Consider the following 12,890-nt stretch of genomic DNA (forward strand, 5'->3'; position numbering starts at 1 on the left):
GATATCTGTTCTTCCCAACTTGATCTACAGATTCAACACAATCTCATACAAATTCTCAATAATCTATTTTGTAGAAATTAACATACTGATTCTAAAGTTTACATAGAATAGTAAAAGACCCATACAATACTGAAGAAAGAACAAAGCTGGAGGAATTATACTACTGAATTTCAAGATTTACTATAATCAAGACAGTGTGCTATAGACAAAATAATAAGATGCAGATCAACAGAATACAACAGAGAGCCCAGGAATAGACCAATACAAATACAATCAACTAATATTTGACAAGAGCACAAAGATAATTCAATGGAACAAGGATAATCTTGCTAAAACAACTGCACATCCATACGCCAAAAAAAAAAAAAAAAAGAACGTGGACACAGACTAGGTGTCTTTTACAAAAATTAACTCAAAATGGATCATAGACTTATCTGTAAAATGCAAAACTATAAAATGTCTCGAAGAAAACCTACATGAACTTGGGTTTGGTGATGAATTTTTAGACAGAACATCAAAAGCAAAATCTATGAAAACAAAACAGTAGTTAAGCTAGATTTTATTAAAATTAAAAACTTGTGGAGTGCCTGGGTGGCTCAGTTGGTTGGCATCTGCCTTCAGCTCAGGTCATGGTCCTGGAGTCATTGGGCTCTCTGCTCAGTGGAGAGCCTGCCTCTCCCTCTCCCTACTGCTCCCCCTCCTCACTCTCTCTCTTTCTCTCGGTTGAATAAATGCATAAAAATCTTTAAAATTCGGGGCACCTGGGTGACTCAGTGGGTTAAGGCTGCTGCCTTCAGCTCAGGTCATGATCCCAGCGTCCTGGGATCGAGCCCCACGTCCGGCTTCCTCCTCAGCAGGGAGCCTGCTTTCTCCTCTCTCTCTGCCTGCCTCTCTGCCTACTTGTGATCTCTGTCAAATAAATAAATAAAATCTTAAAAAAAACTCTTTAAAATTTAATAAATAAATAAATAGGATTAAAAACTTGTGCTTTGTGAAAGACACTATTAAGAGAATGAATAAACATGTCACAGACTGGGAGAAAATGTTTGCTAAGTACATATCTACATATGTATCCAAAATATAATAATGCTTTTTTTTTTTTAAGATTTTATTTATTCACTTGGCAGAGCACTAGCAAGCAGAGCAGCTGGCAGAGGGAGAGGGAGGAGCAGGCTTTCTGCTGAGTGGAGAGCCTGACATCCCAGGACCAGAGGATCATGACTTGAGCAGAAGGCAGACACCTAACTAAGTCACCCAGGCACCCCTATAATAAGAGTTCTTAAATCTCAACAAGAAAACAGATGACCCAATTACAAAATGGGACAAAAGATCTGAATAGATACCTCATGAAAAATCATACATAGATTGTAAATAATATGAAAAGATATGCAATATCATCTGTCATTCAAGAAATGAATATTAAAACAAAAGATACCATTACATACATATTGGAATAGCTAAAACCCACAATACTAATTGCTGGCAATGATGCAGAGCAATGGACACTTTCATTACTGTTGGGAATGTTAAGTGGTACTGCCATTCTGGAAGACAATTTGGCATATTCCTATAGAGTTAAACACAGTCCTATGACACAATCTACTGATTTGAAAATGCAAAAATTATTTTTTTGTGTGTACATGAAAGCAGCACATGAATATTTACAGCATCTTTATTCATAATCATCCCAAATTGGAAGCAACCAAGATGTCCTTCAATAAATGAACAGATAAACAAACCCGTACATCCATACAACGGAATACTATTCAGAGATCAAAAGGAATGAGCTATTAAGCCATACAAAGACATGGATAAATCTTAAATGCAGACTGTTAAAAGAACATAGTGAGATAGAAACTATTCTTGACAGAAAAAAATTACTGGAAAGACGTTTGCCATGAATGGAGAAGAAAACAATCCTCTCCCAGGAAAGCTGTACAGAGCTATTAAAAAAAAAAAAAAAAAGACCTACCACTATCATACAAATATTCCTAAGCATTCTTGCTCCATCTATTATTTATTTAACCATTCAACTCCTGCCACAGAGTCATAAATCAAATAATTCTTTTGCTAAAGAGAATTCAAACTTTCCCCTTTTGGCTCAATGGAATTTACTCAACTCAGTCACTAGATGGTGTTTCCAGCTTCCTTGAACTAAACTTGCTTTTGAAGCTAAGAACATAAATGAAAGGTTTATCGACTTTAGACTGTCTCAAGCCATCTCACCAAAGAACTTCTGAGGAAAAAAATTTTCTTTTGGCCTGGCTTTTAATAAAGCAAATTAAGCTTATTTTTAATTTTAAAGACACTATGGTGCCTTAAAAAATATATTTATATGATAATTTCCTTCAGGGTAATGAAAAATTTCCAGTTTTTCATTACCTCTGATATCCAGAGAAACATCCATTTCTCTTTTTTTCTGGTACTTGATCATTCCTCAGTTTTAGCTATTGATTCATTACTATCTATTTTTATTAGAAGTCCTCCAGATCTGCCAAGAGAAAAATTTCCTTACTGATACAAGGCTGCCATCTAGTGATAACTATGGGTAAATGCATACCATAGAAAACGTGTGTGTGCTCATCTCCTATTTCAATTCTGCTTCGAGATGTGGCTTTCAAAATGCATCAAGCAGAAAAATTCCTGAAACTACAGTGCTTAAAACAGTACTGTTGAAATAGTTTCCTAATACTAATACATAGGTACATTGAAAGATCTAGCCTACCCTTCTTTTCTATCACTACTCAGATAACTGAAATTCATCTCTGAAGCTACATTAGTTTCATGGAATGTCAGAACATCAAGTTACAGGGAATGTTAGAAACAATCTGTTACCTAGTTCAACCCCTAGTTTTCAGATGTGAAAACTAAAGTCTAAAGAGAGGACACCTGACTTGCCACAAAACTAGTAGAGTTTCCAGTTGGCCTGGTTTGCCTTGCTCCTGAAGGACTGGATGCTACAATATTATCTTCCAGAGAAGATACTTTAAATATCTCAGTAACAGGCTTCATTCAAAACTAATCCCTAGTTGTTCCTACAAGGATGGCAAGAGGGTAAAATTCCCTGATCAGGGCTCTCTTCATGGCTTTCCCTTCTAAACCCTGACAGGGCACAGACGCCTTCAGAGATCAAGTTTTGCCTACCGATCATCAAGGCAGGAGCTGCTACAGCTCATTGAGTACTGGCCACGTGCCAGGCGGTGCACGTGAGCTCTGGACTAAGTTTCCCACCTGCCCTGCTCAGGCACTTTGGGCTCCTAACGAACATGCTCTATTTCTCCTTTCCCTTCATTTCGGTACATTCACACGGAGCAAGGAACAACAGACGGAGCTGGGTGTTCCAGGCAGAGAGACTGCACATACAAAATTATGGAGGTGTGAAAACACAAAGTTTATTCAGAGAACAAGTGTTTTAGCTTTGGGCACCAGGAGCAGAAGTTGCAGGTGCCAAAACTATCTGTCCTTCCTTCACTTCCTCTCTAGAGGGGACGAGGCAAAATTTGATCAGGAGGCAACAGAATGAATAAAGAGCCAAGGCAGGAGACCAAGCTAGGCTGGTGTATAGGACTTGACTGATGTGGGAAAGATTATGGTTTGACCATGGCCATATGATCTTCATATAGGCTCTGGTTGTCAGGACATTGAGAAATGACTGTACCTAACAAGTGACAAAGGCAGAATTGCGAAGATGTGAGGGTTGACTTCGGTAACCTCCTATCCCCATCTCTAACCCTCCCGCTACTCCCCAGAACTCTCCAGGGGGGTGCCTTAGAAGCCTCCAGGCAGGGGAGACAGGATAGCCTGTTGGGAAAGGTTAAGTCCATTTTCCCCACCTCTAAAGGGCTCCTTCTCCCCTTTGTCACTGGTACCATGAAACATGCCTTCAGGCAGTTTAGTGAATCTGAACATGAATCTAATTCTGAAACATTTTTATTCACTTTTGTGAGGGCATCAGAAAAATGGGCTGGAGAGGGATGGGGGGTTCCCAAGGCTGAGCACACTAAGAACAGGATAGAAGACAGCAACTGTGTGATTGTGTCACCTCTCAGTAACAAAAGGGGAGGTAGATGACAGGATCTAGAGTTTGTACTTTGGGGATCTGGGTATTTTTATACTGTCTGTATTTTTTTTTTTTTTTTTTTTTTATACTGTCTGTATTTTGATACGCATTCCCTTTCTTCTCTTCTTCGCTATTTGGTGAAGTTCATTTAAAAAATGTCAACTAGGGGGCGCCTGGGTGGCTCAGTGGGTTAAGCCTCTGCCTTCTGCTCAGGTCATGATCTCAGAGTTCTAGGAGCAAGCTCAGCATCAGGCTCTCTGCTTGGCGGGGAGCCTGCTTCCTCCTCTCTCTCTCTGCCTGCCTCTCTGCCTCCTTGTGATCTCTGTCTGTCAAATAAATAAATAAAATCTTAAAAAAAAAAAAAAAAAAAAAAGAGTCAACTAGGGGCGTCCAGGTGGCTCAGTGGGCTGAAGCCTCTGCTTTCGGCTTGGTTCATGATCCCAGGGTCCTGGGATCCACCCCCACATCGGGCTCTCTGCTCAGCAGGAGGCCTGCTTCTCTTCCTGTCTCTCTGCCTGCCTCTCTGCCTGCTTGTGATCTCTGTCTGTCAAATAAATAAATAAAATCTTTAAAAAAAAATGTCAACTAACCTAAGTGGAACCTAAGAATTAGCAGTCTTTATTCACAGGCATAGCCCCGTGGACTGGGCAGGTATAGGGATGGGAAGGAAACTCCAGGAAACTTCCACTATAATAATATGGAGGGTTCTGGGTCTGGTTTTAATAATATTTGGTGACAGTTCCCCCTCACAATACTGCACTATAAGTAACTGCTAAAAGTTTGACCTTGTCAAAGTGGGAGGGGGATAGAAGTGTTATAGTTTGATGAGGATTTAATTCACTCTAATTGGTGGAAGGGAAAAGATTTCTGGTAGGAGATGTGGTTTTTGGTGCTCATCTCCCTAGTAGTTGCTCCTTTTCCTCCCTGGCATCATTTGTTACCTAATAAAGTTAGGTATGAAGCCACATCCTACCTACTAATATAAATACAATTGCACATTTCTTAAAATTCACTTCTTAAAAATAAGTAAATAAAAGAAAAGGTGTCATTAGTTTGAGAGAGGAGTGCAAGCTGGCCCATACAGTAAATATTTGAAATCACAGATCCAGAATATCTTAGTAAAAGGCTCTGTCCTTGTCTGTTGAGGTTATCAAAGTGCTAATACTCAACATTAAACATAATACCCTCTGGGCTATGACTGAGTTTGTTTTACACTTTTCAATCAAAAGACAACTTCCAAAGTTATTGATATTGACAGTATAATTTCTGACATGAAGGTTAAAACCAGTGCACCAGGGGCGCCTGGGTGGCTCAGTGGGTTAAGCCTCTGCCTTCAGCTCAGGTTATGATCTCAGCATCCTGGGATGGAGCCCCGCATCAGGCTTTGCTCAGTGGGGAGCCTGTTTCTCTCTCTGCCTGCCTCTGCCTACTTGTGATCTCTCTGTCATATGAATAAATAAAATCTTAAAAACAAAAACAAACAAAAACCAGTGCACCATGTCTCACCAAGAGTATCTTCAGCTCCAGTCCCTCTACCTCTCCTTTCCACCCCAACAAAAAAGGAGAAGCACCTGCTAGAGTTAGCTGAGAGCCACCCCATGTCCCATATACCTCTTCCACATCTAATCTGAAGCACAACATGGGAAAATAGGTAATGACTTCCTTTAGCACAAACTGCCCCACATGAATAAAGAAACCAGAACTGTTCTCTATGGCCTTATAAAAGACAGGTCTCAAGTGTTTGTTTTTGTTGTTGTTGTTGTTTTTAATTTCTCATTTCCAAAAAGAAAAATGTTGCATAAACATAAAGCACTACAGACCTTGGGTTGAGGGCTGCAACCACAACATTTAAGAAATACTTGTCTCAGAGAAAAGCAAATACTGCATTATCTCACTCATACATGGAATCTGAAAAAAAGAAACCCCAAACCAAACCCACAGATAGAGGACAGACTGGTGGTGGCCAGAGGGTGTGGGTGGAGGAAATGGGTGAAGGTGGTCAAGAGACGCAAACCTCCAGTCAGAAGATAAGTTCTGGAAAAGTAATGTATACCATGGTAACTATAGTTAGTACTGTATTTTATATTTGAAAATTACTAAGAGAGTCATCTTAAAAGTTCTCATCACAAGAAAAAGAACATAACTATGTGAGGTTATGGGCATGAGCTAAATTTATTGTGGTCATCGTTTGGCAATGTATACATTTATCAAATCATTATGTTGTACACCTAAAACAAACACAGTGTTAGATATCAATTATATCCTACTTAAAAAAAGAATAATCCCCAATACATGTTCAAAACCACCCCCAACCCCAAAAAAGAACTCTTGTCTCTACATTACCAATGGAGAACAAACCGCCAACTTTGAAATAATTGGGGCATGGGAAACCTTTTGCATGGACCGAAGGCTTGACTTCTTACAGAAATGAGTCCCTCATACAGAATTTTTATTTATTGTTTCTGTAAGCTATGTGTACCCAGTTGCACTGTCACAACTATGAACTAGAGGCAGCTCTAACTTATAGTAGGACTAAGTGGTCCTGAAGCACTCACTTACATAGAAATTTTAATTTAAGAAAACTAAGAATGTGGAAAAGTTATGCTTATATAAATATTAAATATCACATTATGGACAGTAACTCAATGTTGCTTTAGTTAATAATCACATTTGGGGGGGCAGTTTTCAGCATTGCCATGTTTTAGGCACTATGCTAAGTATTTCTCATGCATGTCCCTTTCATTTGCACAATGACCCTATGAGGTGGGCACCATCCCCCTCGAGTTGATGAAGAAACAAGGTGCAGAGCAAATGAGTCACTTCCTGAAGTCACACCACTAATAATTAACCAGGTCTGACAAAGGTCCAGACTTTTCACCTACAGTACATAAACTAAACAGTCTGTAAAATCGGGCTCCAAAACAAGTTGTTTGTTTTGTTTTGTTTAAGATTTTATTTATTTATTTGACAGAGACACAAGCAGGGCGAGGAGAGGGAGAAACAGGCTCCCCTCTGAACAGAGAGTCCAATGCGGGGCTCGATCCTAGGACCCTGGGATCATGACCTGAGCCAAAGGCAGATGCTTAATGACTGAGCCACCTAGATGCCCCATTCTTATTTTTTAAAAGAACTGAAAACACTTTGAAATAAGTGTTGGAAAATGTCACCAGGATTTGGTAAGATTATGATCAAATGTTCACTGAGCTCCCACTAGGCACCCTGTATTGCTAGATTCTGGGATACAGAAATCAATAAGAAATAGTTCTCATTTCTCAAAAAATTCAGTGATGTTGGTGGGGGACACCGGTACAGTGACAGGCCATAATACATGACAGAAAGTCTAACAGGGAGATACAGGATATTACAGAAAGATGAGGAATGGTACTTAATCTAGCCAGTGCGTGGCAGGAAGTTTACTGGAGGAAGAATGGTGAAGAGTTGCCAGCTGAAGAGGGTGGGCTGCTCATCCCAGACAGAGAGCAGAGTCTGGCATGGACTAGAGGCAAGAAGTAGGGTAGTAGTATGGTAACAGGGGAGACTTGCAAAAAAGGTCCAGGTGGTTGAAGCATGGAGTGAGAGGCAAGGCACAGGTAAGGCTGGGGAGGCGGGCAAGGTCCAAATCATGAAGAATTTGAAATGAGTGAAGGGTTTTAAGCAGGGAAACAAGCTCAGAATTATCCTTTAGGGGCACCTGGGTGGCTCAGAGGGTTAAGCTTCTGCCTTCGGCTCACATTATCTCAGGGTCCTGGGATCAAGCTCCACATCAGGCTTTCTACTCCACAGGGAGCCTTCTTACCCCTCTCTCTCTTGCCTGCCTCTCTACCAACTTGTGATCTCTCTCTGTCAAATGAATAAGTAAAATCTTTAAAAGAAAAAGAAAAAAAAAGAATTATCCTTTAACTAAATTAAATCCCTCACAGGCTATGTGAAGTATGGGCTTAGAGTCACACAGCCCAAGGTTCAACTCCTGGCTCTACAGCTTATTAACTGTGAACTTTGGCAAGATACAAAACCTTCTAAGGGGGCACCTGGGTGGCTCAGTTGGTTAAGCGTCTGCTCAGGTCATGATCTCAGGGTCCTGAGCTCACTGGGGAGTCTGCTTCTCCTTCTCCCTCTCCTCACTGCTTGTGCTTGTGTTCTCTCTCTCAAATAAATAAAATCTTAAAAAAAAAAAATTTAAACCTCTAAGCTTTAGTCTTGTCACCAGTAAAATGGGGGGAGGGGGTAAATGAGGTAATGAATATAAAGCACTGGAACATAGTAAATGCTCCATAAAGGGGAGCTCTTATTATCGCTGATAATATTAAAAGACTAGAAGTTCAGGGAGACCCCCAAGGGAGCCTAGATGAGGTACACTGAGGCCCTAAATAGCAGTGAAAAAAACTGGACAATCTCAAATAGATGCAGGAAAGAGAAATGATAAAATGTGATGTCCACCTGGCTACGGGAGTAAGGGTTCGAGGGGTGGAAGAGCAGTAAGTGAGCTCTAGGTCTAGGTTAGGTGATTAAAGGCCAGTGCCTGGTGGTGCCCCTGACAAAGAGAGTAAGGGAGGCAGAACAAGCCTAAGAATCTGACTCATATGGAGGAGGAAGTGTGTGTTTGGAAGTAGATAGCCAGCAGGTAAAGGGATGATCCGGAGTCTACGGTGCAGAGGAGGCTTGGAGTTGAAAAAAGGGGGTGTCACAAGTATCTCACAGCATGAGAAGAGAAGAGATCACCCACAGAGGGCATATTGAGTCAGAAGAGCAAAGAGTTAGGTCAGGCTCTCGAAAACCCACAGTGAAGAGTCAAGGAGAGAAAGAAAAGCCCCCAAAGAAAGAAGAGAAACACAAAGTACAAGAAGAGCCAGAACAGCTCAGTGTAATGGAAACTGAAGGAGCAGGACCTAATGGAAGGAGTCATCAGTAGTGCCCACGTAGGCGAGAAGTTCAGTAAGTTCCAAACATCCTCAGAATTTAGCAGAAACTGTTGCTGATTTTAGACCAAAGGGCACTTTTACTAGGACAAGGAGATCCAACTGCTGGTCTAAGGTATTAACAGGAGTGAGGAAGTGGAAAGCGTCCACCACAAATCTGGTAAAAGGGAAAGAGAGGAATTAAGTAGTGGTAAGGGAGGAATGTAGGGTCAAAGATTAGGTTACAAATTATTTTTAGGATGGCATACCCTGGGCATTTTGTGAGAAGGAAAAGGTGGATGACAGAGAGTGATGATGCAGGAGAGAGCATCACTGACAGAGCAAGGTCCTTGAGGAATTAAAAAGGAATTTTTAAGTATCCACTATGTGTCCAGGCACCACGCTAGGTCCCGGGGACACTTGTCCACAAACTGTCAGAGCAGAGTATGGCATGAACACCAGTCTGGAGCGCATCCATCCAGAGGAGCTCAGAAGGGGGCCCATCTGACTGGGGCTTTCCTGAACCCAAGCTTGTGCCTGCTCACCTTTCTACTCTCATTGTCCAACCCCGGGCCTGGCACCAACCTGCCAGGCATTCGGTACTGTTCCAGATATGAATGAATACATAGACTGGTCAGAAACTTTATTTCTAGGGGCAGAAATTTTACAAAGAGGTATGAAAACACATTCTAAGAAAAAGAAAATTGGGGCACTAAAATATAATAAAATATGAATTAAAATGTAGCACACATGCTCAGAAAACATGCACCTACAGAAAGCTGAAGGTTAGGAGAATGGGGAGAATGGAGCACAAGGTTTAATCACATGGAAAAGGCCTGAAATGGTTCTAGGACTCTCTCTGGCCAAATGTACCCCCTAATTTGCAAGCTTATGCTTAAAATTTATTTAACCATCTAAGAAGGGACAAAACTGTTCATCTCAAAACTGCAGATAAAGGATTAAAAAGGAAACGTGTGTGAAATGATACATCAGCTAAAACCACTTTACTGGTTATGTGACACAGCCCAGGTTCCATAACCTCTGAGAAAGCAGACCGTGTGGCAGATGAGATCCCAAGCCCTTTTCAAATCTCTTGCTCAAAGGTTCTGAAGCAGTGCTTCTTAGCCTTTTGGGGATCACATACTCCTGTGGGAACCTAATGAAAACTATATATTCTACCCAGACACCCCTCACATAAGTATAGACACAAGCACACAAAATTCCACAAATCATGAGAAACCCCTGACTGTAGACCTTCTTCCTAGCAGGAAATAAGCCAAGGTCAGCTGTTTACAATGAAGATGCTTGTTCTTCCTTAAAATTAATGGAACCAGGTATCAGAGTGACCCTGCAAGACCTACAGGAGATAGCTTGCTACGTGTCCACCTATGTGTCCTTCTGAACCAAGCCTCCTCATCTCTAAACTCCACAGTGCCAAGCACTGTGCCCTGAATGTAGTAAGTACCCACTTAATTTGTGAATTAAGTTGAAACATGGTTCTGGAGTTTTCAGACACTTGGTGCTTCCTGAGGTCAACTGCAAATATCCCTTTCAGAGACAAGTCTAAACTCACAGAAACCACCATGGGCTTATTCTACAAAATCTGTCAAATTTCAGGAATTGATTTCTATTTGATTAGAAGGGTTTAGCCCACCCCGGACAAGGAAGCTGTACCTCAGTTCTGAAGCAGAATTTGATGACCCACCTCTTCCCCTCCCAAAGAAAACACACTTATTTGCTTTTTGTAGAAATTCCTAACATTTATATAACTATACTTTGATTTTTCCAATCCCTCTTACCTTCATTCAGCATTCATTTGGGAGATGGCAATATATGTAGTACTCCATTTTAAATGTAAGAAAAGAGCACATAATATTTAAGTGATCACAGAGAGGGCTTTCCACATAGCCCAGAACCAGGACCCCAAGCCACATTTTAATGAATATGCTAGTGCTTCTATCATCCTTATAAAAAGGTGAGAGGGGCCTCTTTACATTGACAGAGTGAAACACCTGTGACATTTAATAAACTGCCGAATGATAACCCTAGTAGTACCTGTCATTTAAGAAACCAAAACCCATGCCAATGTAAATAATTTTATATACAATGATTAAATAGTTTTGTTTTTTTCAATATTCAGTCATAATCAAATTGACCTATAATTGACTTTTTAAAAAAGCAGAGCCTACTGTATATAGTAGGGGGAAAATTCCATACTTACCTACTGCACAATGTAAAATCTAGAGAAAAAAAGGTGGGGGGGGAGAATTAGTAAAGATCAATAACAACATATAGTTCTTATAAACTTTTCAGTATTAGACTTGAAAAACACACATTTCATTTTTAAACTTGGTGATTTAACAAAATGTACATTCTTATTTATTTTTGTTTGTTCCTTTTTAGTTTGTGAATCTGTGGAAGATTTTCTAAGGAATAAATCTTACCCAGGAGTCTACCAGACGTCATGAATCTCTTTTACAATACATAAATTTGTAAGAGCAGTAGGTGTCCCTCTTCCATGTCCCATATTCTACAGAACAGAACGGTCACAGACTACGAAACACAGAGTCAGAAGAGCCTTTGTTGGCTCTTCTTACCTGGCAGGCCCTTCAATGCAGATATTCATTCAACCTACAAAGCTCACAGTGAGACTCCATCTTGTCTCACTTGGTGACCTCATTACAGGCATTTTCCCAGTCCAATATGTGACCCTAGATCTCTTCATGCTCCAGGCCCACACTGCAAACTGGGTTTGGACATCTCCATCTAGGTATACTAGCAGCACCTCAAACATGGCATGCCTCTTCAAGAAACTCCCCTTTCCTTCCCTCATACCTGCTATGCTTTTTGATAATCAATCTCCCAGTCTCCCAAGTTCAACTGTTCTCTTGTTCCCTCACCTACAAGTCCTACTGTTTCTAAGTCCTACCAATACTTCTGGCATCAGTCTTCCCTGTTTTTATTTCCAGTGCCTTTTTATTTCCACTGCTATGTCCTATCCTTCTCAGTGGTCATCCAAGTGGCCAATTAGGTTATTGTAAATTGTCTTCTAATCCATCCTGTATATGGCATTGCTTTAACCCAGTGGTGGTTTCGGTAATGATGTAATCTAAGGAGCTGGGTTCGAGATGGTGGTGTAGCAAGACCTGAACTCACCTCCTCTGTGGATACAAATCTACAGCTAACTGTAGAATAATCCTTCCTAAAAGGGACCTGAAAGTTCAATGAATAGGAGCCTTCACAACAAAGAATAAAAAGATAACAGCAGAATGGGAAAGAGGGGCAGAAACACAGACTGGCTAGGGAATAAAACAAACCTAGCGATGGTGGGTCACAATTGGGAGGGGCATCAAAAGTATAGATTTTTCCCAGAGGATCAAAGGTACCTGAGTTCTATATCTGGCACCCAAATTCTAGATCCTGCACAGGAGAGACGAGCCCCCAAAACACTAGGCTCTGAAAATCAATAGGAATCACCTTTACAAGGTCTATAAAGCTGCAGGAAACAGAAAACCTGATCTTAAAGGGCCCATACACAGACTCACTCATCCCAGAAACCAGTGTAAAACATCAACTTGAAGAATACATAGAGCACAGATTAAGGAGAATCATTTGTTAACCTTAAAAGCATCTGCCTGAAAAGGAAGGAAACAGCAGGGACTCTCTCTGGAAACTGACACCAGTGGGAGCAATTTTTGCAATTCAAGTCTACCTTACTAATGTAGGTGGTGGTGGGCACCATTTTGGAATTCCTCTAAAATTCTAGTAACAGTGGGAATACCCTGCAGAGCACCCAGCCCACAGACAACCTGCAGCAGCTGCAGATACCTGCAGCCCAACCAAGTGTCAGAGTAGCCCACCAACCACAGCCCCAGGCCCTGGCACAGCAGGAGGGCACGCACTGCCCACAGAGGAGACACCTCTTGAGCACCTGG

At 41.1% G+C, this 12,890-nt stretch overlaps 1 protein-coding gene across 1 annotated transcript in view; it reads right to left on the reverse strand.

Annotated features, from left to right (window-relative positions):
* The window catches only part of HACD2 (3-hydroxyacyl-CoA dehydratase 2), a 117,915-nt gene that overhangs the window by 76,418 nt on the left and 28,607 nt on the right, over nucleotides 1-12,890 (reverse strand). Inside the window, exon 3 of the mRNA XM_059162878.1 lies at nucleotides 11,177-11,195. Within this exon, the coding sequence (XP_059018861.1) occupies nucleotides 11,177-11,195 (19 nt within the window). The remainder of the gene's footprint in view (nucleotides 1-11,176; nucleotides 11,196-12,890) is intronic.

This window comes from Mustela lutreola, chromosome 2 (assembly GCF_030435805.1).
Source record: "Mustela lutreola isolate mMusLut2 chromosome 2, mMusLut2.pri, whole genome shotgun sequence".
Classification (NCBI taxonomy): Eukaryota; Metazoa; Chordata; class Mammalia; order Carnivora; family Mustelidae; genus Mustela; species Mustela lutreola.